The sequence below is a fragment of the Cherax quadricarinatus genome, chromosome 4 (assembly GCF_038502225.1).
Source record: "Cherax quadricarinatus isolate ZL_2023a chromosome 4, ASM3850222v1, whole genome shotgun sequence".
Lineage (NCBI taxonomy): Eukaryota > Metazoa > Arthropoda > Malacostraca > Decapoda > Parastacidae > Cherax > Cherax quadricarinatus.
Window position 1 is genome coordinate 12,961,058 of NC_091295.1, and position 27,350 is coordinate 12,988,407.

At 38.1% G+C, this 27,350-nt stretch overlaps 1 protein-coding gene across 2 annotated transcripts in view; it reads right to left on the bottom strand.

Annotated features, from left to right (window-relative positions):
- Positions 1-27,350, bottom strand: part of hob (bridge-like lipid transfer protein family member hobbit) — a 238,733-nt gene that overhangs the window by 82,902 nt on the left and 128,481 nt on the right. Inside the window, exons 27-32 of one of the 2 annotated variants that reach the window (XM_070094472.1) lie at positions 24,532-24,684; positions 23,274-23,407; positions 19,835-19,973; positions 17,811-17,892; positions 681-838; positions 252-407 (exon numbers count right to left, since the gene is read on the bottom strand). In XM_070094472.1, the coding sequence (XP_069950573.1) occupies positions 252-407; positions 681-838; positions 17,811-17,892; positions 19,835-19,973; positions 23,274-23,407; positions 24,532-24,684 (822 nt within the window). The remainder of the gene's footprint in view (positions 1-251; positions 408-680; positions 839-17,810; positions 17,893-19,834; positions 19,974-23,273; positions 23,408-24,531; positions 24,685-27,350) is intronic. The other variant, XM_053770361.2, reaches the window with a different exon arrangement.

A 27,350-nucleotide genomic window follows, 5' to 3' on the forward strand; every position in this document is an offset into this window, starting at 1 on the left:
CTGAGAGAGTGCAGCACTACTATGTCACATTTATCAGAGTTGGGTGATGCCAGATGTGCCACTATTTCTAATTCATTTTCTTTACATGGCTGGAAATAAGAAAATATTTTGTTACTCAACTGCCATAATTTTTTTATTTTGCATTTCTTGGAAAAGATTTTTATTGCAGAGACTGTTTGGTACTTATTAAAACCAAATACATAACACACAAGTGGAGGGAAAAATAAATTAATCATAAACAGAGTCATTACCTTAAGGCCATATACTACAAGGCGGTGATTTGGTGTCTCACGCTGGTTTGGGTCATGGCTGGCTCCTGAAGGTGTTGGGGTTAAAGTTTCTCGCATATAAGCCACTTTACTCACATTCAAGAAATAGAATTTTTCAACTGGCTGAGATAACGGTTCCTGAAATTAAAAAAGAAAGTATAAATTTTGAGTTCATCATCAAGTATTTACAATTAATAAATGATTGTTAAGTTTGTATCACATGAAAACTTTCTTCAGAAAATAAAGAAGAGCAAGAAGGACAGCTTAGTTTATAAAATGTACTAAGAAAAAAGATTTTCTACTAAAACACAAGGAAATGAACACGTAAATAGAATAATTTCCAAAAGTTCTTTCAAAATCAAAAATTAAGAAATGAAGCTCTTCACTATTACAATATAAACCAAAAAATACCTGTTGTTCTTCATTTGGGAAGCATGTGTAGTCTTTCAGGACACTCTGCAGCCGAATTTGAGCATGACAGAGCTCTGTGTTTAGAAAAACAATACCCCAACAGCTACGTGGTCGATGTCGAAGTCCATCATTAACTGGTATTAATGATAAGTTGTGCTCTGAAAAAAAGTTAGAGAAAGTAAATTGCAAGCTCTTCTATCAAAATAACAACAGATATAAAATTTTGTAAAAGATGAAAGGTAATTTTTTATTTTTAGAAAAATATATTGAACACTTCAGCGAGTTCCAACCTCTGGAATTTTTAATTACTGGAGAGGCATTGTAACTGCTACATTCAGCATTAACATACTCTTGATAAATATTCAAGTTGAAAATCTTTATAATTGTGTCATATACAAGATCTACCCCTAAAATAATGATCAACTGGTTGTAGCTGGTGGTATTTAGTTTTGACTTCTGGCTCTATATCTTAATTACTCATGAATCTCTAAATTCTTGGTTTCGTAGGGCAATACTTGTTCCTTAAACTGTGTATGGAATCAACCTTCAGTACCACTTCATTCATGTCATTCTGCTTACAAGCCATCATCAGACTGAAGAAGTACTACATCCTTCAGTCACTAACACATTTGTGCCTTTAGCTTCCATCTATGCTCTCTTGCCCAAGGTTCATTCAATTCAAGTAATCCCTCTCTCTCTGCCTCATCAAGTCATTGAGTATCTTATACATGGACTAGGTTGATTTGCCCTAATTCTCCCATCCTTTAGTGCTCTAAGGTAAACTTAATTTAGTATTTCCTCACTAGTCTTTGAGACCAGTCATATAGTGAGTCTGTGCACTTCTTCAACTTCTGAACATGCTTATACTGTAACTTTATGACAGGTATGACATATGTTGTTATACCTGCTATAGCCATTCATAAGTTGGCCAGATACACAGAGAAAGCACCTCCAGTGATATATGTATCTGAAACTATGCTTAACTTTAGGTCCCTTGTTTTGTATTTGATTTGTAGCTTCTGTCCCACTAAACTATGCTGCCCTGGTATTCTTTCTCCTTTCCTGATATTCATGAATCTGAACACTTGATGATAAGATGTTAAGCAAAAAAAATCCCTGTGTTTTAGGTTAGAAAACTGACAGCCTACAAGAAATCACTGTATTCAGCCTGTTGATTATCTCAGCTTCTCCACAATAATTTTAAATACAGTAGACTGTCGGCACAATTTTATGTAACAAGTCATATAATTTGTAGGAAGGAAAAAAAATTCTCTTTTGCTGAAGCAGCCGCCTTGTTTTGGAGCAGCTGGGGAGCCCTCCCGCCATCCCCTACCACTACCTGACACCACCCCACCATCCCAGCGTTTGTAAGTCATACATGTCTGGTCTTTCTCTGCTACAAGGCAGCTGTGTTGTGAATTGTGCTATGATATTTTAATTACTATATCTTGTATCTGCCAAGCAATCATGACCCTCAGTAGCCATACCAGTGTTGCTGAAAGTGGCACGAAGAGGTATATGCACTTAAGTCTTAGAATTAACAAAGAAACAAAGATATTAGACAAGAGATAACCTGTAGCCATAATGAAGTGCTACTTTGTAAGCAGAAAAAGAAGTAAACATGAGTTTGTGAGACTGACTGAATGACTGACTGATTTACTGAATGACTGACTGACTGAACTGACTTACTGAGTGACTTATTAGTGACTTGACTGACTTACTGAGTGACCTGACTGACTTACTGAATGACCTGCCTAACTTACTGAATGACTTGACTGACTTACTGAGTGCCTTGATGGACTTACTGAATGACTTGACTGACTTACTGAGTGACTGAGTGACTTGACTGACTTACTGAGTGACTTGACTGACTTACTGAATTACTTGACTAACTTACTGAGTGACTTGACTGACTTACTGAGTGACTTGACTGACTTACTGAATTACTTGACTAACTTACTGAGTGACTTGACTGACTTACTGAGTGACATGACTAAATGACTTGACTGACTTACTGAGTGACTTGACTGACTTACTGAGTTACTTGACTGACTTACAGAATGACTTGACTGACTTAATGAGTGATTTAACTGACTTACTGAATGACTTGACTGACTTACTGAGTGACTTGACTGACTTACTGAATAACTTGATGGGCTTATTGAGTGACTTGACTAACTTACTGAGTGACTTGACTGACTCACTTACTGAATGACTTGACTGACTGACTGAATGACAAAGTTAGACACTCCAGTACAACCATCAACTTCAATACCAGAACCTCTACCATAATCGCATCTGCTAGAAAAATGACAGGATGGATAATGAGAACCTTCAAAACTAGGGAGGCCAAGCCCATGATGACACTCTTCAGGTCACTTGTTCTATCTAGGCTGGAATATTGCTGCACACTAACAGCACCTTTCAAGGCAGGTGAAATTGCCGACCTAGAAAATGTACAGAGAACTTTCACGGCGCGCATAACGGAGATAAAACACCTCAATTATTGGGAGCGCTTGAGGTTCCTAAACCTGTATTCCCTGGAACGCAGGAGGGAGAGATACATGATTATATACACCTGGAAAATCCTAGAGGGACTAGTACCGAACTTGCACACGAAAATCACTCACTACGAAAGCAAAAGACTTGGCAGACGATGCACCATCCCCCCAATGAAAAGCAGGGGTGTCACTAGCACGTTAAGAGACCATACAATAAGTGTCAGGGGCCCGAGACTGTTCAACTGCCTCCCAGCACACATAAGGGGGATTACCAACAGACCCCTGGCAGTCTTCAAGCTGGCACTGGACAAGCACCTAAAGTCAGTTCCGGATCAGCCGGGCTGTGGCTCGTACGTCGGTTTGCGTGCAGCCAGCAGCAACAGCCTGGTTGATCAGGCTCTGATCCACCAGGAGGCCTGGTCACAGACCGGGCCGCGGGGGCGTTGACCCCCGGAACTCTCTCCAGGTCTCTCCCGGTAATCCACTTCAGCCCAGTAGGACCACAACATAACTCTCCACTCTCTTCACAATCATCCACAAACACCACCACCCAAAATTCAAGGTAAGAAATACTATTATTTCTGTTACATTTGTAGTCTTAAGCAGTAAGAACAACATAATACATCACAACAATGAACTACAACTACATATTCACTTTTATTTTTGTAAGATGTGGAGGCCTAAAAAAAAGTTGTTTGGCTTTTTGGGGGCTCCCAGGGACGTAACCCTATTTTTCAGCTAGCAATAAAATCGGATATCGATGCTTCTTTGCGTAAAAATATTGGCTTGGCCAACGATGAAGAACTCGGTTAGGGTTATTCGTCCCGAACGCGTCCACCTGTCCGTCCGATGTGAGCGCCTCAGCAGCCCTGCCTTCAGCTAGTCTGCCATTGTTTACAAGCAGGGTGGACGGTTCCACGCATACATTTGATATGTTTTGTATTATTCCATTGTTTTTAGTGATTGTAACTGTTAAATAAGCCACCATGGGCCCAAAGACAGCTTCTAGTGCCAACCCTGTGGTAAAAAGGGTGAGAAATACTATTGTACCATGGTCAGCTGCTGCTGAACCACCGTCAGCTGCTGCTGTCCCACGGTCAGATGCTGCTACTGCACCACAGTAGAAGATGTGGAGAGACTGTTGTTGGTGTGGCTTAACGAGAAACAATTACCGAGAAACAATTAACCCCACAGGGTTAGCCACCCAGGATAACTCAAGAAAGTAGCGCGTCATTGAGGACTGTTTAATTTATTTCCAGTGGGGTCCTTAACCCTTTGACTGTATCGGTCATATATATATGTCTTACGAGCCACCGTTTTTGACGTATATATACAGTGGAACCTCAAATATCGAACTTTCTTCGGTCCAGAAGGCTGTTCGAGTGCTTTTACCGAATGAATTTATTCCCATCAGGAATAATGTAAATTAGATTAGTCCATTCCAGACCCTCAAAAATACACTTATAAAAGCACTTACAAAAATACACTTACATAATTGGTCGTGTTGGGAGCAGTTCGATTTTTGAGGTTCCACTGTACTCATAAATTCTAGCGGCTTCAAATCAAGCAGGAGAAAGCTGGTAGGCCCACATGTGAGAGAATGGGTCTGTGTGGTCAGTGTGCACCATATAAAAAAATCCTGCAGCATGCAGTGCATAATGAGAAAAAAAAAAACTGTTTTTTTAATTAAAACACCGACTTTGTGGTCTATTTTCTTATAGTATTCATGGTTGTATTCTCGTTTTCTTGGTCTCATTTGATAGAAGGGAAAGCATATTATAGAAATAGAGGTGATTTTGATTGGTTTTACTATGAAAAGAACCTTGAAATGGAGCTCAAAGTAGGGGAAATGTTTGATTTTTGCCAATGTTCAAAAGTAAACAAATAATGTCATTGTTCAATAAATGTCCAACTAGCCATTCTAATATGCAGTCATGAATGGGTTGGCATTATTTATACAATTATTACAATATTGCAGTAGTCTGCATAACAGTAAATCTTCTATTTTTGTTTGAATCAAAATTCAAAATAGAAAGCAAGAATAACATCAGAGGGGCCTGGAGACATGACTGATGAACAAAGAAAATGTTATTTTAGAGCCAGGAATGTCTGCATTGTTCATTCTGGATCCTATTTTGAAATTGGCATAATTTTTAATTTTCGTGAAATTGGCCAAATTGCCAATTTCTGACCACTTTATTGGGTAGTTGAAATTGGTAAATGGGCGGTTTCTTGTACTCAATCGATAAAACAAATGGAGTTCTAAAGAAATAGTTATAAGTTTGGTCGACTGGAACAATGGAATTAGCCAAAAATAGGGCTCAAAGTGAGGGGAATCGCCGACTTCTTAATATCGCTGAGGTCGCTAACTTCGCGAGAGCGTATTTCCATAAGTTTTCCATCAAATTTCGTACTTTTGGTGTCATTACCATCACGAAAAGATTCATTTCATAAGAAAAAATAATTTTTTTTTTTAAATTTTTGTGACACCAGGAGACACCTCAGGATTTGGGGTTGCGACAGTCAAGGGGTTAATCTCGTCGCCCAGGATGCGACCCACACCAGTCGATTAACCCTTAAATGGTCCAAACGTATATATACGTTTTTTCAACATCTGAAAGTATGTAAAAAAATGTAGATCTTCTTTTTTGTTTTACATTTGAAAATGTGTAAAAAAACTTTTATCTACATTGATCTAATATTACATAATAAACAATATAAATAACATAAAACATGTTAAATATTCCAGAATGAATAATATTTGGCATAATACCGAGCAATTCGACGGAGGTATGAAGAGGATACAAGATACAAGTACCATTCTCCTATCCCTGTCTTGGGGTTTATATTAGAGAAAACGGAGTGTAGCACATGGCTGTGATATACACTTGTACTGCACCATAAACCTGAAACAAAAAGGTTATTTTCTCTATATAGATTATCACACATAGCAGCATGTGTGTAGAGAACCTAGGATAACCCAAAAAAGTCAGACAACGTGGGTTATTTCTAGTACCTGGCTTGGGTTAGCCATATATGATTTTTGGTAAATATTCGATTCCCAGCCAGGGTAGAAACACAGGGAGTTTCTTTACAAGTGTTGTCTATGTTCACCCATCAGTAAATGGGTACCTGGGTGTTAGTCGTCTGGTGTGGGTGTTATCCTGGGACACTGACCTAATTTGCTTGAAATATTCAGCATAACAAGTGGCTTTCTATATAGTAGTACAGTGGACCCCCGCATAACGATGGCATCGCATAGCGATTTTTCCGCATAACGATTACTTTTATCGCAAAATTTTTGCCCCGCATACCGATTAAAAACCCGCATACCGATTTTCGTCCGAGACGCGTCCAATGTGCCCTCACATGTGCCGGCCGTCCCATTGTTTACCAGCCAGCCTCCGCGGTAACATCCAAGCATACACTCGGAATATTTCGTATTATTACAGTGTTTTCGGTGGTGTTTCTGGAAAATAAGTGACCATGGGCCCCAAGAAAGCTTCTAGTGCCAACCCTGTGGTAAAAAGGGTGAGAATTAGTATGGAAATTAAGAAAGATTTTGAAGGGTTTGGGGCTAACCCTGAGAAGCCTATGCCAGTTGTGGAATCCATTGTGCCTACTTCAAAGATTAAGGAAATGTGTGCAGAGTGGTTTGAACTGCAAACCTTTATAGATGAAAATCACCCTGACACAGCTGTTGCAAGCCGTGCTTGTGACTATTTCAATGACAATGTTATGGCCCATTTTAGGAAAGTCTTGAAGAAACGGGAGGTACAGAGCTCTATGGACAGATTTGTTGTGCGACAGAGGTCCAGTGACTCTGAAGCTGGTCCTAGTGGCATTAAAAGAAGAAGGGAAGTAACCCCAGAAAAGGACTTGCTACCTCAAGTCCTAATGGAAGGGGATTCCCCTTCTAAACAGTAAGAAGATAATGCTCTCCCCTCCTCCCATCCCATCAATCATCACCAGATCTTCAATAAAAGTAAGTGTCATGTAATTGTGCATGCCTTTTTCAGTTTGTGTGTATTAAAATTAACATTTCATGTGGTAAAAAAAAATTTTTTTCATACTTTTGGGCGTCTTGCACGGATTAATTTTATTTCCATTATTTCTTATGGGGAAAATTAATTCGCATAACGATTATTTCGCATAACGATGAGCCCTCTTGCACGGATTAAAATCGTTAACCGGGGGTCCACTGTATGTCACTGATGTCACCTCTGTCTGTATCCCATGCACATGTACGTGAAGTAAATTATTATTATTATTATTTTTTTTTTCAACAAGTAGGCCGTCTTCCACCGAGGCAGGGTGACCCAAAAAAGAAAGAAAATCCCCAAAAAGAAAATACTTTCATCATCATTCAACACTTTCACCACACTCGCATATTATCACTGTTTTTGCAGAGGTGCTCGGAATACAACAGTTTAGAAGCATACACATATAAAGATACACAACATATCCCTCCAAACTGCCAATATCCCAAACCCCTCCTTTAAAGTGCAGGCATTGTACTTCCCATTTCCTGGACTCAAGTCCGACTATATGAAAATAGCCGGTTTCCCTGAATCCCTTCATTAAATATTACCCTGCTCACACTCCAACAGATCGTCAGGTCCCAAGTACTATTCGTCTCCATTCACTCCTATCTAACACGCTCACGCACGCTTGCTGGAAGTCGAAGCCCCTTGCCCACAAAACCTCCTTTACCCCCTCTCTCCAACCCTTTCGAGGACGGCCCCTACCCCGCCTTCCTTCCCCTATAGATTTATATGCTTTCCATGTCATTCTACTTTGATCCATTCTCTCTAAATGACCAAACCACCTCAACAACCCCTCTTCTGCCCTCTGACTAATACTTTTATTAACTCCACACCTTTTCCTAATTTCCACACTCCGAATTTTCTGCATAATATTTACACCACACATTGCCCTTAAACAGGACATCTCCACTGCCTCCAACCGTCTCCTCGCTGCTGCATTTACCACCCAAGCTTCACACCCATATAAGAGTGTTGGTACTACTATACTTTCATACATTCCCTTCTTTGCCTCCATAGATAACATTTTTTGACTCCACATATACCTCAACGCACCACTCACCTTTTTTCCCTCATCAATTCTATGATTAACCTCATCCTTCATAAATCCATCCGCCAACATGTCAACTCCCAAGTATCTGAAAACATTCACTTCTTCCATACTCCTCCTCCCCAATTTGATATCCAATTTTTCTTTATCTAAATCATTTGATACCCTCATCACCTTACTCTTTTCTATGTTCACTTTCAACTTTCTACCTTTACACACATTCTCAAACTCATCCACTAACCTTTGCAATTTTTCTTTAGAATCTCCCATAAGCACAGTATCATCAGCATAAAGTAACTGTGTCAATTCCCATTTCGAATTTGATTCCCCAAAATTTAATCCCACCCCTCTCCCGAACACCCTAGCATTTACTTCCTTTACAACCCCATCTATAAATATATTAAACAACCATGGTGACATTACACATCCCTGTCTAAGACCTACTTTTACCAGGAAGTAGTCTCCCTCTCTTCTACACACCCTAACCTGAACCTCACTATCCTCGTAAAAACTCTTTACAGCATTTAATAACTTACCACCTATTCCATATACTTGCAACATCTGCCACATTGCTCCTCTATCCACTCTATCATATGCCTTTTCTAAATCCATAAATGCAATAAAAACTTCCCTACCTTTATCTAAATACTGTTCACATATATGCTTCAATGTAAACACTTGATCTACACATCCCCTACCCACTCTGAAACCTCCTTGCTCATCCGCAATCCTACATTTTGTCTTACCTCTAATTCTTTCAATTATAACCCTACCGTACACTTTTCCTGTTATACTCAGTAAACTTATTCCTCTATAATTTTTACAGTCTCTTTTGTCCCCTTTCCCTTTATATAAAGGGACTATACATGCTCTCCGCCAATCCCTAGGTACCTTCCCCTCTTTCATACATTCATTAAACAAAAGTACCAACCACTCCAACACTCTATCCCCCCCTGCTTTTAACATTTCTGTCATGATCCCATCAGTTCCAGCTGCTTTACCCCCTTTCATTCTACGTAATGCCTCACGTACCTCCCCCACACTTACATTCTGCTCTTCTTCACTCTTAAAAGATGGTATACCTCCCTGACCAGTGCATGAAATTACTGCCTCTCTTTCTTCCTTAACATTTAAAAGTTTCTCAAAATATTCTCACCATCTACCTAATACCTCCATCTCCCCGTCTACTAACTCCCCTACTCAGTTTTTAACTGACAAATCCATACTTTCCCTAGGCTTTCTTAACTTGTTTAACTCACTCCAAAATTTTTTCTTATTTTCATTAAAATTTCTTGACAGTGCCTCTCCCACTCTATCATCTGCTCTCCTTTTGCACTCTCTCACCACTCTCTTTACCTTTCTTTTACTCTCCATATACTCTGCTCTTCTTATAACACTTCTGCTTTGTAAAAACCTCTCATAAGCTACCTTTTTCTCTTTTATCATACCCTTTACTTCATCATTCCACCAATCACTCCTCTTTCCTCTTGCCCCCACCCTCCTATAACCACAAACTTCTGCCCCACATTCTAATACTGCATTTTTAAAACTATTCCAACCCTCTTCAACCCCCCCCACTACTCATCTTTGCACTAGCCCACCTTTCTGCCAATAGTCGCTTATATCTCACCCGAACTTCCTCCTCCCTTAGTTTATACACTTTCACCTCCCTTAGTTTATACACTTTCACCTCCCTCTTACTTGTTGTTGCCACCTTCCTCTTTTCCCATCTACCTCTTACTCTAACTGTAGCTACAACTAAATAATGATCCGATATATCAGTTGCCCCTCTATAAACATGTACATCCTGGAGCCTACCCATCAACTTTTTATCCACCAATACATAATCTAATAAACTACTTTCATTACGTGCTACATCATACCTTGTATGTTTATTTATCCTCTTTTTCATAAAATATGTATTACTTATTACCAAATCTCTTTCTAAACATAGCTCAATTAAAGGCTCCCCATTTACATTTACCCCTGGCACCCCAAATTTACCTACTACTCCCTCCATAACATTTTTACCCACTTTAGCATTGAAATCCCCAACCACCATTACTCTCACACTTGATTCAAAACTCCCCACGCATTCACTCAACATTTCCCAAAATCTCTCTCTCCTCTACACTTCTCTCTTCTCCAGGTGCATACACGCTTATTATAACCCACTTTTCACATCCAATCTTTATTTTACTCCACATAATCCTTGAATTAATACATTTATATTCCCTCTTTTCCTGCCATAGCTTATCCTTCAACATTATTGCTACTCCTTCTTTAGCTCTAACTCTATTTGAAACCCCTGACCTAATCCCATTTACTCCTCTCCATTGAAACTCTCCCACCCCCTTCAGCTTTGTTTCACTTAAAGCCAGGACATCCAGCTTCTTCTCATTCATAACATTATTATTATTTTTATTATTGTTATTTTCTCATTTGTTTGTTGGGTTATCTTATTGAAACTTGGGCAATGTATGATGGAAAGATACTTCTTAATGTACACCAAAAATGAAAGAAATCAGACCATAAATAGCGGAGTTCACTTCTCAGCTATTAGCGGCCGCTTAGCGGTATATTTTTGTATGGTTTCTATGGTTATATAGACAGTGATGGAGTGAATGATGGTGAAAGTTTTTCTTTTTCGGGCCACCCTGCCTTGGTGGGAATCAGCCAGTGTGATAATAAATAATAATAAAAATAATTCTCGTTTTTTCGGTCTCATTTGATAGAATGGAAGATATGTTACAGAAATAGATATGATTTTGATTGCTTTTATGACGAAAAGTACCTTGAAATTGCACTCACAGTAGGAGAAAAGTTTTATTCTTTAGCGATGCTCAAGTAAACAAATGACATCACCGTCCAATACCTGTCAGCCTGCCAGTCCAAATTCCAATACGCAGTCAAGAATGGGTTGATATTATTTATACAATTACAATAATGCACTAGTCGGCATAACAACTAATCTTCTATTTTTTTGTGTGAATAAAAATTCCAAATGGTATGCAAGAGTAATATAAAAGGGCCTGGAGCCATGACTAATGAACAAAGAAAATGTTATTTTAGTGCCAGGAATGTCTGCATTGTCTATTCTGGACCCTATTTTGAAATTGGCATCTGTGAAATTGGCCAAATTGCCAATTTCTGACCACTTTATTGGGTAGTTGAAATAGGTGAATGGGCAGTTTCTTGTACTCAGTCGACAGACTAGAAGTAAGTTTATTCAGGTATACACAAATACAGTTACATAGATTATCATACATAGCAGTGTATGTATAGAGAACCTAGGATAACCCAAAAAAAAGTCAAACAAAGTGACTTATTTCCAGTAACTGGCTTGGGTTTGCCATGATTTTTGGTAAATATTGTTTTTTTCTCAGTTGTTTGTTGGGCTATATCACTGAAACTTGGGCAATGTATGCTGGAAAGATGCTTCTTAATGTACACCAAAAATAAAAAAGACGGACGATAAATAAGGGAGTTCACTTCTCAGTCATTAACCGCCTCTTTGTGGTATATTTTCGTATGGTTTTTATGGTTCTATTCTCATTTTTTTGGTCTCATTTGATAGAATGGAAGAAATGTTACAGAAATAGACATGATTTTGATTGCTTTCATGATGAAAAGTACCTTGAAATTGAGCTCAAAATAGTGGAAATGTTCAATTTTTGCTGATGTTCAATGAACTTTGTGTAAATCAAGTTGGTTAATTTTATTAAGTGTATTCTAACCTAACCACTCTGTAATCCGGCAAACTCAGTAATCCGGCACACTACAGGTCCCAATGATGCCGGATTTGTGATGGAGGACCTGTACTACTAAAAAATAATTATAATAATACGTACGTACTACTACTACTACTACTACTACTACTAATAATAATAATAATAATAATAATAATAATATAACAATAATAATAATAATGCAATATAATAATAATAATAATAATAATGACATTTTCAGACATTTTTCGTAATTTTTTTTTTCATATTTTTGTGCCAAATGCTTCAAAATGCAAATTGGTAACTCTCTGGGTGGCTGTAGGTACAGCTGCTAGACCAAGCTATCTCAAATTTCTTACACAATCCCTTGCCTGAAGAGACAGTATTCACGTACAGTGGAACCTCTACTTGCGAGTGTGTCCACGTGCGAGTTTTTCCAAATACAGTGGACCCCCGCATAACGATATTAATCCGTTCCTAAGAGCTTGTTGTTATGCGAAATTATCATTATGCGAATGAATTTTCCCCATAAGAAATAATGGAAATCAAATTAATCCGTGCAAGACACCCAAAAGTATGAAAAAAAAATTGTTACCACATGAAATATACATTTTCCTGGTAGGTAAGACACATAGGCAACAATTAGGCAACTTTATTCCGAAACGTTTCGCCTACACAGTAGGCTTCTTCAGTCGAATACAGAAAGTAGGCAGGAACAGTAGAGATGTGAAGACGATGTAATCAGTCCATCACCCTTGAAGTCGTAGAATTTGAGGTTGTCAGTCCCTCAGCCTGGAGAAGTTCAGTTCCATAGTCAGGAACTATCTGAAGATCAAGCAACAGTGCGGAGACTTAAATACTGTCGGAAGGAGAGGTGCAGAGTAGTAGTAGTAGTGAGAATGTAGCCACTGAGAGGTCAGGTCCCTCTCAGATCCAACAGTTCTCACTTGAAAGGGTTGTCCAAGGTGTTTTCTGTACCAAGAGGCCAAGTGTTGCAGTGTCTGACAATATGAACATCAAAATGGTATACAATACCGACAGGTTGGTAGGTAAGACACATAGGCAACAATTAGGCAACTTTATTCAGAAACGTTTCGCCTACACAGTAGGCTTCTTCAGTCGAATACAGAAAGTAGGCAGGAACAGTAGAGATGTGAAGACGATGTAATCAGTCCATCACCCTTGAAGTCGTAGAATTTGAGGTTGTCAGTCCCTCAGCCTGGAGAAGTTCAGTTCCAAAGTCAGATAGTTCCTGACTATGGAACTGAACTGCTCCAGGCTGAGGGACTGACAACCTCAAATTCTATGACTTCAAGGGTGATGGACTGATTACATCGTCTTCACATCTCTACTGTTCCTGCCTACTTTCTGTATTCGACTGAAGAAGCCTACTGTGTAGGCGAAACGTTTCGGAATAAAGTTGCCTAATTGTTGCCTATGTGTCTTACCTACCAACCTGTCGGTATTGTATACCATTTTGATGTTCATACATTTTCCTACACACAAAGAGAAGGATACATGCACAATAGTAGAGTAGTACATGCACAATATATATTGTGCATGTACTACTCTACTAAATGAAGAATAAATGACACTTACCTTTATTGAAGATGCAGCAATGACTGATGAGACACTGCGTCCTGGGAATGCCTTTTCCTCCTGAGTACTGTAGGTCCTGTTTGGCATTTTCTTCCAGAACAGGCCTTATCACACTGTGTATGCCACTACGATTCTTAAATCTCTCAAACCAACCTTTGCTGGCTTTAAATTCACCAATATGAGCACTAGTTCCAGGCATTTTTCCCTGTTCACCTGGGTGTCAGTCGACTGGTGTGGGTTGCATCCTCGGAGACAAGATTAAGGACCCCAATGGAAATAAGTTAGACAGTCTTCGATGACACTGACTTTTTTGGGTTATCCTGGGTGGCTAACCCTCTGGGGTTAATTGTTTCTTGGTATTCTCAATAAGCCACACCAACAATGGTGCTACAGCAGCAGCAGCAGCAGCAGCAGCAGCAGCTGACAGTGCTACAGCAGCAGCTGACAGTGCTACAGCAGCAGCAGACGGTGCTACAGCAGCAGCAGATGGTACTACAGCAGCAGCAGCAGCAGCAGCAGCTGACAGTGCTACAGCAGCAGCAGCTGACAGTGCTACAGCAGCAGCTGACAGTGCTACAGTAGTAGCAGATGGTGCTACAGCAGCAGCAGATGGTACTACAGCAGCAGCAGCAGCTGACGGTGCTACAGCAGCAGCAGCAGCTGACAGTGCTACAGCAGCAGCAGCATCAGCAGTTGACCATGGTACCACAGTATTTCGATAATATTTCTCACCCTTTTTACCACAGGGTTGGCACTAGAAGCTTTCTTGGGGCCCATGGTCACTTATTTTGCAGATAAAATCACCAAAAACGCTGTAATAATATGAAATGTTCCGACTGTATGCTTGGATGTTACCGCGGAGGCTGGCTTGTAAACAATGCCACCGACGGAACATGTGAGGCTGGCTCAGGCCTCACATAGACGCGTCTCGGACGAATAGCGTTGAGCGAGTTTTTTAGCGCTATGCGAGGCAAAATTTTAGTGATAAAATGTATCGGTATGCGGATTTAACGTTATGTGATGCCAACGGTATGCGGGGGTCCACTGTACGAGCAGTCAATGGGTCGAATTTTTGCTTCCATACGCAAGCAAAATTTCCACAAGTGAGCAGACCTCAAGGCAGGTTCCTTGACACTGGTAAGGGGCTCTTGCTTTTGATCTCGGGAATTGTATCTCATTTGTTTGTTGGACTATCTTATTGAAATTTGGGCAATGTATGATGGAAAGATGCTTCTTAACGTACACCAAAAATGAAAGAAATCTAAGCATAAATAATGGAGTTCACTTCTCAGCAATTAGCCACCCCTTAGTGGTAATTTTGAATGGTTTTTATGGTTGTATTCTCGTTTTTTTGGTCTCATTTGATAGAATGGAAGATATATTACAGAAATAGATATGATTTTGATTGCTTTCATGATGAAAAGTGCCTTGAAATTGAGCTCAACCTAGGAAAAATGGTCCACTGCTTAGCTGTTTCAGAGTAAACAAATGATGTCACTGTCCATTCCAATATGCAGTCGTGAATGGGTTGACATATTTATACAATTATTGCAATAAGGAATAACAGTAAATCTAGAGTATATATCGTGTTTCTATGTTATTTATATTGTCTGTTATGTCATATTAGATGAACTGTGTTATATAAATAAGCTGTATAGATGATATTAGCGAAATTATTCATGAAGTATTTTGTCCGGTCTCCAGACAAACTCTCCTCCACCTCCGACACCGCCTATACCACTACATGAATGACATATTTTTTTCATTCTAGAGTATATATCATGTTTCTATGTTATTCATATTGTTTGTTATGTCATGCTAGATGAACGGTGATAGATAAATAAGCCGTATAGATGATATAAGCGAAATTATTTATGAAGTATTTTGCCCGGTGTCCAGACAAACTCTCGTCCACCGCCGGCACTGCCCATACCACTACATGAATGACATATTTTATTCATTTTAGAGTATATATCAGGTTTCTATGTTATTTATATTGTTTATTATGTCATATTAGATGAAGTGAGATAGATAAATAAGCAGTCGAGTTGATATTAGCGAAATTATTGAAGTACAGAATTCTACTGGAACAGATTAACGATTTCAACTACCCAATAACATGGTCAGAAATTTGCAATTTGGCCAATTTCACGAAAATTAAAAAATACGACAATTTCAAAATAAGGTCCAGAATGAACAATGCAGACATTCCTGGCTCTAAAATAACATTTTCTTTGTTCATCAGTCATGTCTCCAGGTCCCTGTGATATTACTCTTGCTTTTTATTTTGAAATTTTATTCAAACAAAAAATAGAAGATTTACTGTTATTCAGACTACTGCAATACTGTAATAATTGTAAAAATTACATCAACCCATTCATGACTGCGTATTAGAATGGCTATTTGGACATTTATTGGAAAATGACATCATTTGTTTACTTTTGAACATCGGCAAAAAATCAAACATTTCCTGTACTTTGTGCTCCATTTCCAGGTTCTTTTTATAGTAAAATTAATCAAAATCACCTCCATTTCTATAATATAGTTTCCATTCTATCAAATGAGACCACGAAAACGAGAATACAACCACAAATACTATACGAAAATAGACCACAAAGTCGGCATTTTAATTAAAAAAAACGGTCGGAGTTTTTTTTTTCTCATTATGCACTGCGTGCTCCAGGATTTTTTTTATGTGGTGCACACTGACCACACAGACCCATTCTCTCACATGTGGGCCTACTAGCTTTCTCCTGCCTGATTTGAAGCCGCTAGAATTTATGAGTATATATACGTCAAACACGGTACCTCACAAACGTATATATACGGCCGCGACAGTCAAAGGGTTAATTGCATTTCAATTAATTTAAATGAGGAAAATTGACTCTGCAAATGAGCAAATCCAGTTGCGAGCAAGCTCATGGAACGGATTAAACTCGCAAGTAGAGGTTCCACTGTACAATCAGCAAGACGCAATTAGAAACTATGAAAAAAGCTAGAGAAACGAAGAAGGCAACAGCAGAGAGGCACTTCACCACCACCACCATAGTGATCACCTCTTCGCCTATATATACGTCTGTCTTGACCACACCTGTGGTTATATACGTGACAACCTCACCACTAATCATAGACAAACACAAGCTAGGTGTGGGGTTATGGACTTGGAAGATACTAGAGTGGGAGAGTAAATGGCGGATGCTGCCGACGTTGCCATTTCTCACCATATTATGGCCTATTTTATTCATACTAGAGTATATATCATATTTCTGTGTTATTAATATGTATTGTTTATTACGTCATATTAGATGAACTGTGATAGACAAATAAGCTGTGGAGTTGATATTAGCGTTATTTTGTTATGCGTCCTGAGAGGCTGGAACAGATTAACTGCATTTTAATTAATTTAAATGAGAAAACTGACTCAGCATACAAACAAATCAGGATATGAACAAGGTCACAGAATGGATTAAGTTTGTAAGATGAGGTTCCGATGTACAGTAAACTCTCTGTTTTAATGAACCCCCATTTAACAGACTTTGGAAATATGGAATAAAATCTGCTTGATCAATAGGTTTGGATAAAGTCATTTGGTCATGAAATTGTTCATCAGTTACAATCACGGCACATCAATCTTTTCTTTATCCACCACAACTGCCATTACTGGCCACCCGCTCCTCCTAGTTAGTCCATTAAAGAGAGGGTTTACCTTAATAACAAAAATTATATAATTCACACACTGACAGCTTTTATTTTTAAGCAATAAAACCTACAAATCATAAATAATTTGGTAATAAAACCCTCATTGAAACAATTCAATAATGAGTAGACCAGAGTTGGGTGCCATTCATTTATGTGCCCATGATTTTTACTGGAATTTAAATAGTGATGATATGCATGTGATTTCCTCATCACTGGTGATGTGCCAAAACACTGGTATTGGTATCAGGTAATTCTGATGGTACTGATATGGTATCATCCTAAAAGTGAGTATCAGCATCAGCAAAATTTTTGCTATCGTCCCATCCCTACTCATTACTGTATCACACAAATCATACTGTCTGAAATTTCCTCCACAAATAATACACACCTTAACCATCTCACATATGATCTTACTTATGATTCATGAGGAAAGCAATAACATAAAACAGCTGTCTTTTCTTTACAAAAATCTAAATACTTATACAACTAAACTAACCATGAAGACTAACCTGAGCTAAGGGAGAGCCGCTCCCCACTGAGGTGGAAACCTTTCTTAACACCAACAGACATCCAGTACCTCACATCAAATCTCTGCAGAGTTAAAACATTATAAACAAAAAAATGGTTACAAACATTTCACAGTATTTTTTTTCAACAAACCGGCCATATCTCACCAAGGCAGGGTGACTTAAAAAGAAAAACAGAAGTCTCTCTTTTTTAATTTAGTAATGTATACATAAGGGAGTTAGAAGATAAAGAATCAAATGTAAGGTGGGAGTTGTCACAGTTGCTTTTTGCTGATGACACTGTGCGCTTGGGAGATTCTAAAGAGAAGTTGCAGAGGCTGGTGGATGAATTTGGTAGGGTATGTAAAAGAAAATTAAAAGTGAATACAGGAAAGAGTAAGGTTATGAGGACAACAAAAAAATTAGGTGATGAAAGACTGGATATCAGATTGGAGGGAGAGAGTATGGAGGAGGTGAATGTATTCAGATATTTGGGAGTGGACATGTCAGCAGATGGGTCAATGAAAGATGAAGTGAATCATAGAACTGATGAGGGGAAAAGGGTGAGCGGTGCACTTAGGAGTCTGTGGAGACAAAGAACTTTGTCCTTGGAAGCAAAGAGGGGAATGTATGAGAGTATAGTTTTACCAACGCTTTTATATGGGTGTGAAGCATGGGTGATGAATGTTGCAGTGAGGAGAAGGCTGGAGGCAGTGGAGATGTCATGTCTGAGGGAAATGTGTGGTGTGAATATAATGCAGAGAATTTGTAGTTTGGAAGTTAGGAGGAGGTGTGGGATTGCCAAAACTGTTGTTAAGAGGGCTGAGGAAGGGTTGTTGAGGTGGTTCGGACATGTAAAGAGAATGGAACGAAACAGAATGATTTCAAGAGTGTATCAATCTGTAGTGAAGGGAAGGTGGGGTAGGGGTCGGCCTAGGAAAGATTGGAGGGAGGGGGTAAAGGAGGTTTTGTGTGCAAGGGGCTTGGACTTTCAGCAAGCATGTGTGAGCGTATTTGATAGGAGTGAATGGAGACGAATGGTTTTTAATACTTGACGTGCTGTTGAGTGTCAGCAAAGTAACAGCTATGAAGGGATTCAGGGAAACCGGCAGGCCGGACTTGAGTCCTGGATGGGAAGTATAGTGTCTGCACTCTGAAAAAGAGGTGTTAATGTTGCAGTTTTATAAACTGTAGTGTAAAGCATCCCTCTGGCAAGACAATGATGGAATGAATGATGGTGAAAATTTTTCTTTTTTGGGCCACCCAGCCTTGGTGGGAATAGGCCAATGTGTTAATAAAAAAATAAAAATACAGAAGGGGTTACTAACCCTTTGCTCCCAGCATTTTAGTTGCCTCTTATGACACGCATGGCTTATGTAGGAAGAATTCTTTTCCACTTCCCCATGGAGATCATAGTACTTTTTTTTTTTAACATATCAGCCGTTTCCCACCAAGACAGGGTGACCCAAAAAGAAAGAAAAACTTTCATCTTCATTCAACACTTTCACCATCATTCATATATAATCACTGTCTCTGCAGAAGCGCTCAAATACGACAGTTTAAATGTCACTCCAAACAGCCAATATCCCAAACCCCTCCATTAAATTGCAGGCATTGTACTTCCCACTTCCTGGGCTCAAGTCCAGCTAACTGGTTTCCCTGAATCCCTTCACAAAATATTACCCTGCTCATACTCCAACAGCTCATCAGGTCCCAAAAACCATTCATCTCCATTCACTCCTATCTAACATGCTAATGCATGCTTGCTGGAAGTCCAAGCCCCTCGCCCACAAAACCTCCCTTACCCTCCCCTCCAACTTTTTCTACGACGACCCCTACCCAGCTTTCCTTACCCTACAGATTTATATGCTCTCCAAGTCATTCTATAGTACTTATGGTTACTAAAAGTGAGTATCACTTTCACTAAAAGTGAGTATCACTTTTAGTGGGTATCACAGTACTTATGGTTCTATCCCATACAAACATGATACTATATTTAATACAATTCTGTTACATATCACTCTTACCTGGAAAGATATTGAGAGATGTATTGTGTTATAGTGCCGAGAGAGTTGAGGTTTACGAGCTTTAGTGTTCTTGAAAAGAGGGCCACGACGGGTGGGACGGGCAACCCCAGACAAAATAAACTTGAGATTTTCAAACCATCTACAAAAAAAGAGAAATTATGTTAATGCAGTACATTTGTTTATAAAAAAACGTGCTTTAATCGAAAAAATTAATTTAGTCAAGAAAAAATATTCCTAGTTTCTTATCTTAATACTAAATGTTCTTCAATTTACTCTCATTGAATTTCATTAAGTTACTTGAAATTTACTTAAAAATAATTAGAGTCACTCAACACAGACAAAAGCTTACTTAATTAATTAAAAATATTATTATACCGAGTCAATGAGTGTTTGAATGAATAAAAGTTCAAAAATTTGGAGATACCATAATATAACTTACTCACGGATGCTCGAGAAATACCTTAAATTTGTCTACTATAAATAACTCATGGATAATATAACTTGCTTAGTCAATAAAGTACATCTGACAGTCCCTTATAGACCAACAACATTTAAGATGCATCATTTTAATAATTATATGACTGAATTTATTATGTTAACAATTCATTAGTGTTGTAACTGAATCAATAAATGTTTGAGCCCAGTCCCTGGACCTATTATGGACCTCAATAATCTATTAACTTCTGTCCACAGGATGGATATGGGGCAATTACAGCCCCATATCCATCCCATATGGATACGAGGTGATTACTGCCCACAGTATGGGTACTGGGTGACTACTGCCCATAGGATGGATATGAGGTGTTCACTGACCACAGTATGGGTATAGGTTGACTTGGGTTGGATGAATTATAACTATAAACACTACTGTCAGTCTACATATTAATTTGAAAATCTTCTTTACTTAGAAAATGAGAAAGCTGATGATTCTGGCTTTCCTGGATTAATGAGGTATGACTGGTTATGAAGGATTTCTCATATATGACCCAACACCTGAAACCAAAACAATTTGTTGATAATACTGATTTCTTCTAAAGCTCTTAGAAAATAATAACTAAAATCGTGGCTCATCATATTTTAAGAAAAAGAGGATGAATTATAACCACTACTAGTCTACATATAGTCTTAGAAAATGAGAAAGCTGAACTCTGGTTATGAAGGATTTTCTCTCCTACTTTTTAGCTGTGTACTTTTTGCTGTGTTAACAAATGCCATCCCTTCAAAATTATGGGGTTACATTCCAAGAGGTCCCATTTAATTTGAACCTGTGAACAACACAAAATTAAGTCTATAAAAAAAATTTGCTTCAAATTTATATCTGCTTTGTTTGAGAGACCATACCTCTTTAATGTATCATTCTTATCTGCTTATTATTCAGCTTCATCAGAAATAATGATTGGAATACAAAGAGTTGGGCATAGAAAGCCACTGAGCAAAAAAAAAAATAAATTGGCTAATTGAATCTATTCACTGTTTGCCCATCAACAAATGTGTTGGATAACTAAATCCCTAATTAACAATTTCAGGGTTTCGGACGTACTAGTACGGCTTACACACCAGGGTTTTTGACATACTAGTATGCCTAAATTCTAGCGCCCTCAAATCTAGTGAGAGAAAGTTGGTAGGCCTACACATGAAAGAATGGGTCTATGTGGTCAGTGTGCGCAGTATAAAAAAAATCCTGCAGCAAACAGTGCGTAATGAGAAGAAAAAAACTGTGTTTTTGGTTTAAAACAGCGACTTTGCACTGTATTTTCGTATGGTATTTATTGTTGTATTCTAGTTTTCCTGGTCTCATTTTATAGAATGGAAGACATATTATAGAAATTGAGATGATTTTGACTGGTTTTACAATGAAAAGTACCTTAAAATTGAGCTCAAAGTAGCAGAAATCGATTTTTACCAAAGTTCAAAAGTAAACAAATCATACTAAGTGTCCAATACACGTCAACTGGTGAGTCTAATATTCTTTCACAAGTGCACCAATATTATTTATTCCATTTATGCACTAATGCAGTAGTCTGCATAACAGTAAATCTTCTATTTTTTGTGAGAATAAAAATTCAAAGTGGAAAGCAAAAGAATGTAAGAGGGGTGTGGGGACATGACTAATGAACAGAGGAAATCTTATTTTAGTGCCAGGAATGTCTTTCTTGTTTATTCTGGACCATATCTGGAAATTGGCATCTTTTGAAATTTGTGTGAAATTGGCAAAATTGCTAAATTCTGACCACTGTATTGGAAAGTTGAAATTGGTAAATGGATGGTTTCTTGTACTTATTCGATAGAAAAAATGGAGTTCTAGCGAAATAGTTATGATTTTTGTCAACTAGTACACTGGAATTGGCCGAAAATAGGGCTCAAAGTGGGCAAAATCGCCGATGCATAAACATTGTCGAGACCGCTAACTTCGCAAGAGCATAATTCCATAAGTTTTCCATCAAATTTCATACTTTTGGTGTTATTATGATCGGGAAAAGATTCTCTATCTTTTCATAAGAAAAAATATTTTTTTTTTTTTGAAATTTGGGCAACATTGAGAACAAGTCTGGGAGAGGGCCTGGGTACCCTGAAAGGGTTAAGGAAGCCCATAAATTTGGAGATATAACTTCATTGTTGAGTATGCCAGTTTATTCCTGAAGTAGTAGAAACATGACAATTTAAATAACTTTAACCAACTATCTAGACAAGACAACATTAAGAGCAAAGGCTAGATAATATTTACATTCTTGGGCAAAATGTAAAACCTATGGATGACATATAACAGTAATCAGGTTTGATCTAAGGAAGGGGAGGGCAACTCCAGTTCTCAACATGAAAGAAAGCCCCCCCCAAAAAAGGGGGGGGCAGGGCATGAATTACATATTTTACTAAGGCATATAAGTTACAGTAAAAGTGTAAAATCAGAATGTAAAATTCCTAGTAAATACACACAATCCTTGTCATCCCCAGTCAATGCACATAATCCTTATGAAAATCAGTAATTGCATCAATTTCTTGGTTTTGATCTTCATGTTTTTCATATTCGTATCAGAAAGAAAACTTGAGTAGTAAAACTTACATATTTCGTGACTACTACTTAATAATTTAGGTCTAATTTTGTTCAGAAGAGCATGATGAAAATATCCAATCCATCCTCCTAAAGCAAACATCAATTTCTTACATAATTCTAAGCTAATTTCTTGACACACATTAGCTAGATTAAGTTAGTATTGTGGTTACACACATTCACTGGAGATTTCAAGTAACTCTTGGTTTCACACATTTACTGTTGCAAATGTAAGTGAAGTTATAATCTTCTTGACTCATGAAGAATTCATCAAGACTACAGTGCTCATCACCTACTCCTAGACTGGAGGACTACTCAAATGTTGCCAAAGTGTCTCATTTATCAACATGTTAGTCTTCTAAACCATTCATTGAGACTCTTGACTCTTACCTGAGAGTACTTCCATAAAACAAGGCCTCAATGACTGGATTAACAATAGTATCGCCCTTCTTCATAGACTTGGTTTCAAGGACAATGTTCATGTTCAGGTGTTGTGAGCGAAATGCTCTGTATGAGTCATGCTCCTGCAAAGAGTGAATATTTGAAGAAACTGTTTTGTACTTTCTCTAAAACTTTGTTCCACCTGGGAATGACAGCCTTGTAAGAGGTGGTTTACTTGTGGCATACCTGTGACAAATTTACCTAGTTTACCAGTGAAATACCTGTGACCAGTTTGAAGGGTTCTTCTACCCTTGCAGCCCAGCTTGCTGCTAGACATCCTAGTAAACCAAATTGTTGTTGCCAGCAGCCTGCAGAACTAAATAAATCAAACAAAACAAAAAAAAATTTTTTACTTTTAATATATACAGTAGACCCTCATAATACACGGTAGTTATGTTCCTGAAATCCTGAAAAACTGGATATCAAATTGGGGAGGAGGAGTATGGACGAAATGAATGTTTTCAGATATTTGGGAGTTGACATATCGGAGGATGGATTTATGAAGGATGAGGTTAATTATAGAATTGATGAGGGAAAAAATGCGAGTGGTGCATTTAGGTATATGTGGAGACAAAAAACGTTATCTATGGAGGCAAAGGAGGGAATGTATGAAAGTATAGTAGTACTAACACTCCTATATGGGTACGAAGCTTGGGTTGTAAATGCTGCAGCGAGGAGGAGGTTGGAGGCAGTGGAGATGTCCTGTCTAAGGGCAATATATGGTGTAAATATTATGCAGAAAATTCGGAGTGTGGAAATTAGGAGAAGATGTGGAGTTAATAAAAGTATTAGTCAGTAGGCTGAAGAGGGGTTGTGGAGGTGGTTTGGTCATTTAGAGAGAATGGATCAAAGTAGAATGACATGGAGAGCATATAAATCTGTTGGGAAAGGAAGGCAGGGTAGGGGCCATCCTCGAAAAGGTTGGAAGGAAAGGGTAAAGGAGGTTTTGTGGGCGAGGGGCTTGAACTTCCAGCAAGTGTGCATGAGAATGTTTGATAGGAGTGAATGGAGATGAATGGTATCTGGGACATAATGAGCTGTTGGAGTGTAAGCAGGGTAATATTTAGTGAAAGGATTCAGGGAAACTGGTTATTTTTATAAGCCAGACTTGAGTCCTGGAAATGGGAAGTAACAATGCCTGCACTCTAAAGGAGGGGTTCGGGATATTGGCAGTTTGGAGGGATATGTTGTGTATCTTTATACGTACGTATATGCTTCTGAGCTGTTGTATCCTGGGCACCTCTGCAAAAACAGTGATTATGTATGAGTGAGGTGAAAGTGTTGAATGATGATGATAGTATTTTCTTTTTGTGAATTTTCTTTCTTTTTGGGTAACCCTGCCTCGGTGGGAGACGGCCGACTTGTAAAAAAAAAAAAGAAAAAAAAATTATTAAAAAAAAAGAAAAACTAAACTAAGCTAACTTGTAAAGAGAAATTAGACTCAACTTGAAATAACATATGTTGATAAATGAGCTGGGAAAAAAAATAAAAACAAACAGGAACTACTAATGTATAAGAATGAAAGCAAACTATATGCTAAGACAATATGTTAGAGTATCAAAACAGTATAAACAGTTCGTATTGCAAGAAAAATATTATGCATATGAATAAATTAAACAGAGTTCCACATAGGGAAATGTAATCAGCCTATTACAAAAAAGTAAAAGAAAACAAGACCAAACAAGAACTGGACTGAAGGAGGGTGCTGGAAATTAAATTACAAATGCAACAAGATACAAATAAATTGTGGTTGAGAGAAAGATTGAACTAAGTCTTTTATTCAAAGTTCTAAAAGAAAAATTGACATGAATGATAAAAACCAAAAACTAAAGAATGACCCTAAAATTATCGAAGTATAGGAGAGAATGTGGGATGTACACATTAAATACGAAGTGCTAGAGTGCATGTAAGGAAAAGGATACTTTAAATGCAGCAGCACTGAACTCTACAAAGCTAACTAAAAAGAGGACAATGAAATATCCAAAGAGGAAGAAAAGATTCTGCTATAGGATGCCAACAAAAGAAAAACAGCAAGCACAGATAACATGCTATAACACATTAAATGTTAAAAGAATGTGTTGATGAATTTATCCTGGCCCATGGCAGGGCTCCGAGAGTATAAAACTCTCGAAACTCATCAAAAGTAAATCAAAGGTATGTATCTACCTAGGAAATGTTTAGGGTTTTTATCACAAGTAGAAAAACTAACATGACAAATGAAAAATGGTATACGAAATGATGAAATTTGAAAAAAGATACAGAGAAGACTGTCTGAACTATATGTCAGTCTCTCTGAGAATTATAGTTGTAAGAATACTGTAAAATACCACTGGAGAAAGGGGGCTAAAACATTTAAAGGGCAAAAACTTGCTACCTAGCAAAGTTCAGCTATGATCAGCAAATTTCTGTATAACAAACCTTAAACCCATCCTCCTAATAACTGTCATACTTCCATGTACAGTTTGCAGTCCATTTCTAAGTTAGGTAAGGTTAGGTTAAGGTAGATCAGGTAGGTTAGGTTATTAGTTTATGACAATAAAACACCCTACCACGCACACAGAAAATGGGCATACTCTGTGTGTGGCTTTTAAAATAAGTCCTATATCAACTGTTCAAGGCTCCATCAACATCCACCCATTTGACTATTTTTATAACAGTGCCATGTTGTCTGTGGTTAAGAGGATGGGTTGCAAATCTTTTATTTATTTATTTTATTTGTTTATTTATTTATTTATTATTAATTTGGACATGATACATAGAAGTACAAAGAAATACAGTGGTTTAGTGTAACATGCCAAAAGCCCCTTGTATGCAGAGCATCATGGGCAGGCTTAAAATTAACTTAAGATTAACTAAGCAATGATATATTCAGTGGTAAAAATTATTGTAAACAAATAACAATTAAGCACAATTGAGTATTTCAAAGACAGGTCATTTGCTAAGTTGCTGTGCATTCAGTAGAATGGAGTATTCTGTTAGGTAATGTAATTAAAAGAAAAACAAAGTTTGATAGGGTCACAGGTTAAACATTTATGAGATACAATTACAGTATTCAGTATTTATTTATGTGTGGTGTAAATATTATGCAGAAAATTCAGAGTGTGGAAATTAGGAAAAGGTGTGGAGTTAATAAAAGTATTAGTCAGAGGGCAGAAGAGGGGTTGTTGAGGTGGTTTGGTCATTTAGAGAGAATGGATCAAAGTAGAATGACATGGAAAGCATATAAATCTATAGGGGAAGGAAGGCGGGGTAGGGGTCGTCCTCGAAAGGGTTGGAGAGAGGGGGTAAAGGAGGTTTTGTGGGCAAGGGGCTTGGACTTCCAGCAAGCGTGCGTGAGCGTGGTAGATAGGAGTGAATGGAAACGAATGGTACTTGGGACATGACGATCTGTTGGAGTGTGAGCAGGGTAATATTTAGTAAAGGGATTCAGGGAAACCGGTTATTTTCATATAGTCGGACTTGAGTCCTGGAAATGGGTAGTACAATGCCTGCACTTTAAAGGAGGGGTTTGGGATATTGGCAGTTTGGAGGGATGTGTTGTGTATCTTTATATGTATATGCTTCTAAACTGTTGTATTCTGAGCACCTCTGCAAAAACAGTGATAATGTGCGAGTGTGGTGAAAGTGTTGAATGATGATGAAAGTATTTTCTTTTTGGGGATTTTCTTTCTTTTTTGGGTCACCCTGCCTCGGTGGGAGACAGCCGACTTGTTGAGAGAAAAAAAAAAAATATTTAGTTGTGGGTGAGTAAGTCATTTTTAAGAAGAGACTTGAATTTATAAATAGTGTTTCTTTTATATTCACAGGTAATGAATTCCAGATTTTTGGGCCTTTTATGTGCATTGAGTTTTTTGCATGGTGTGAGATGGACATGAGGAACATCAAAGAGTGATCTGTGCCTTGTGTTATGGTCATGTGTTCTGTTGAGGTTGGTAAGGAGATGTTTGAGGGGAGGGTTTATATTAAGTGTTCTATGTATGTAGTAGGTACAATAGTAAGTATGGATGTTTTGTATGGTGAGCAGGT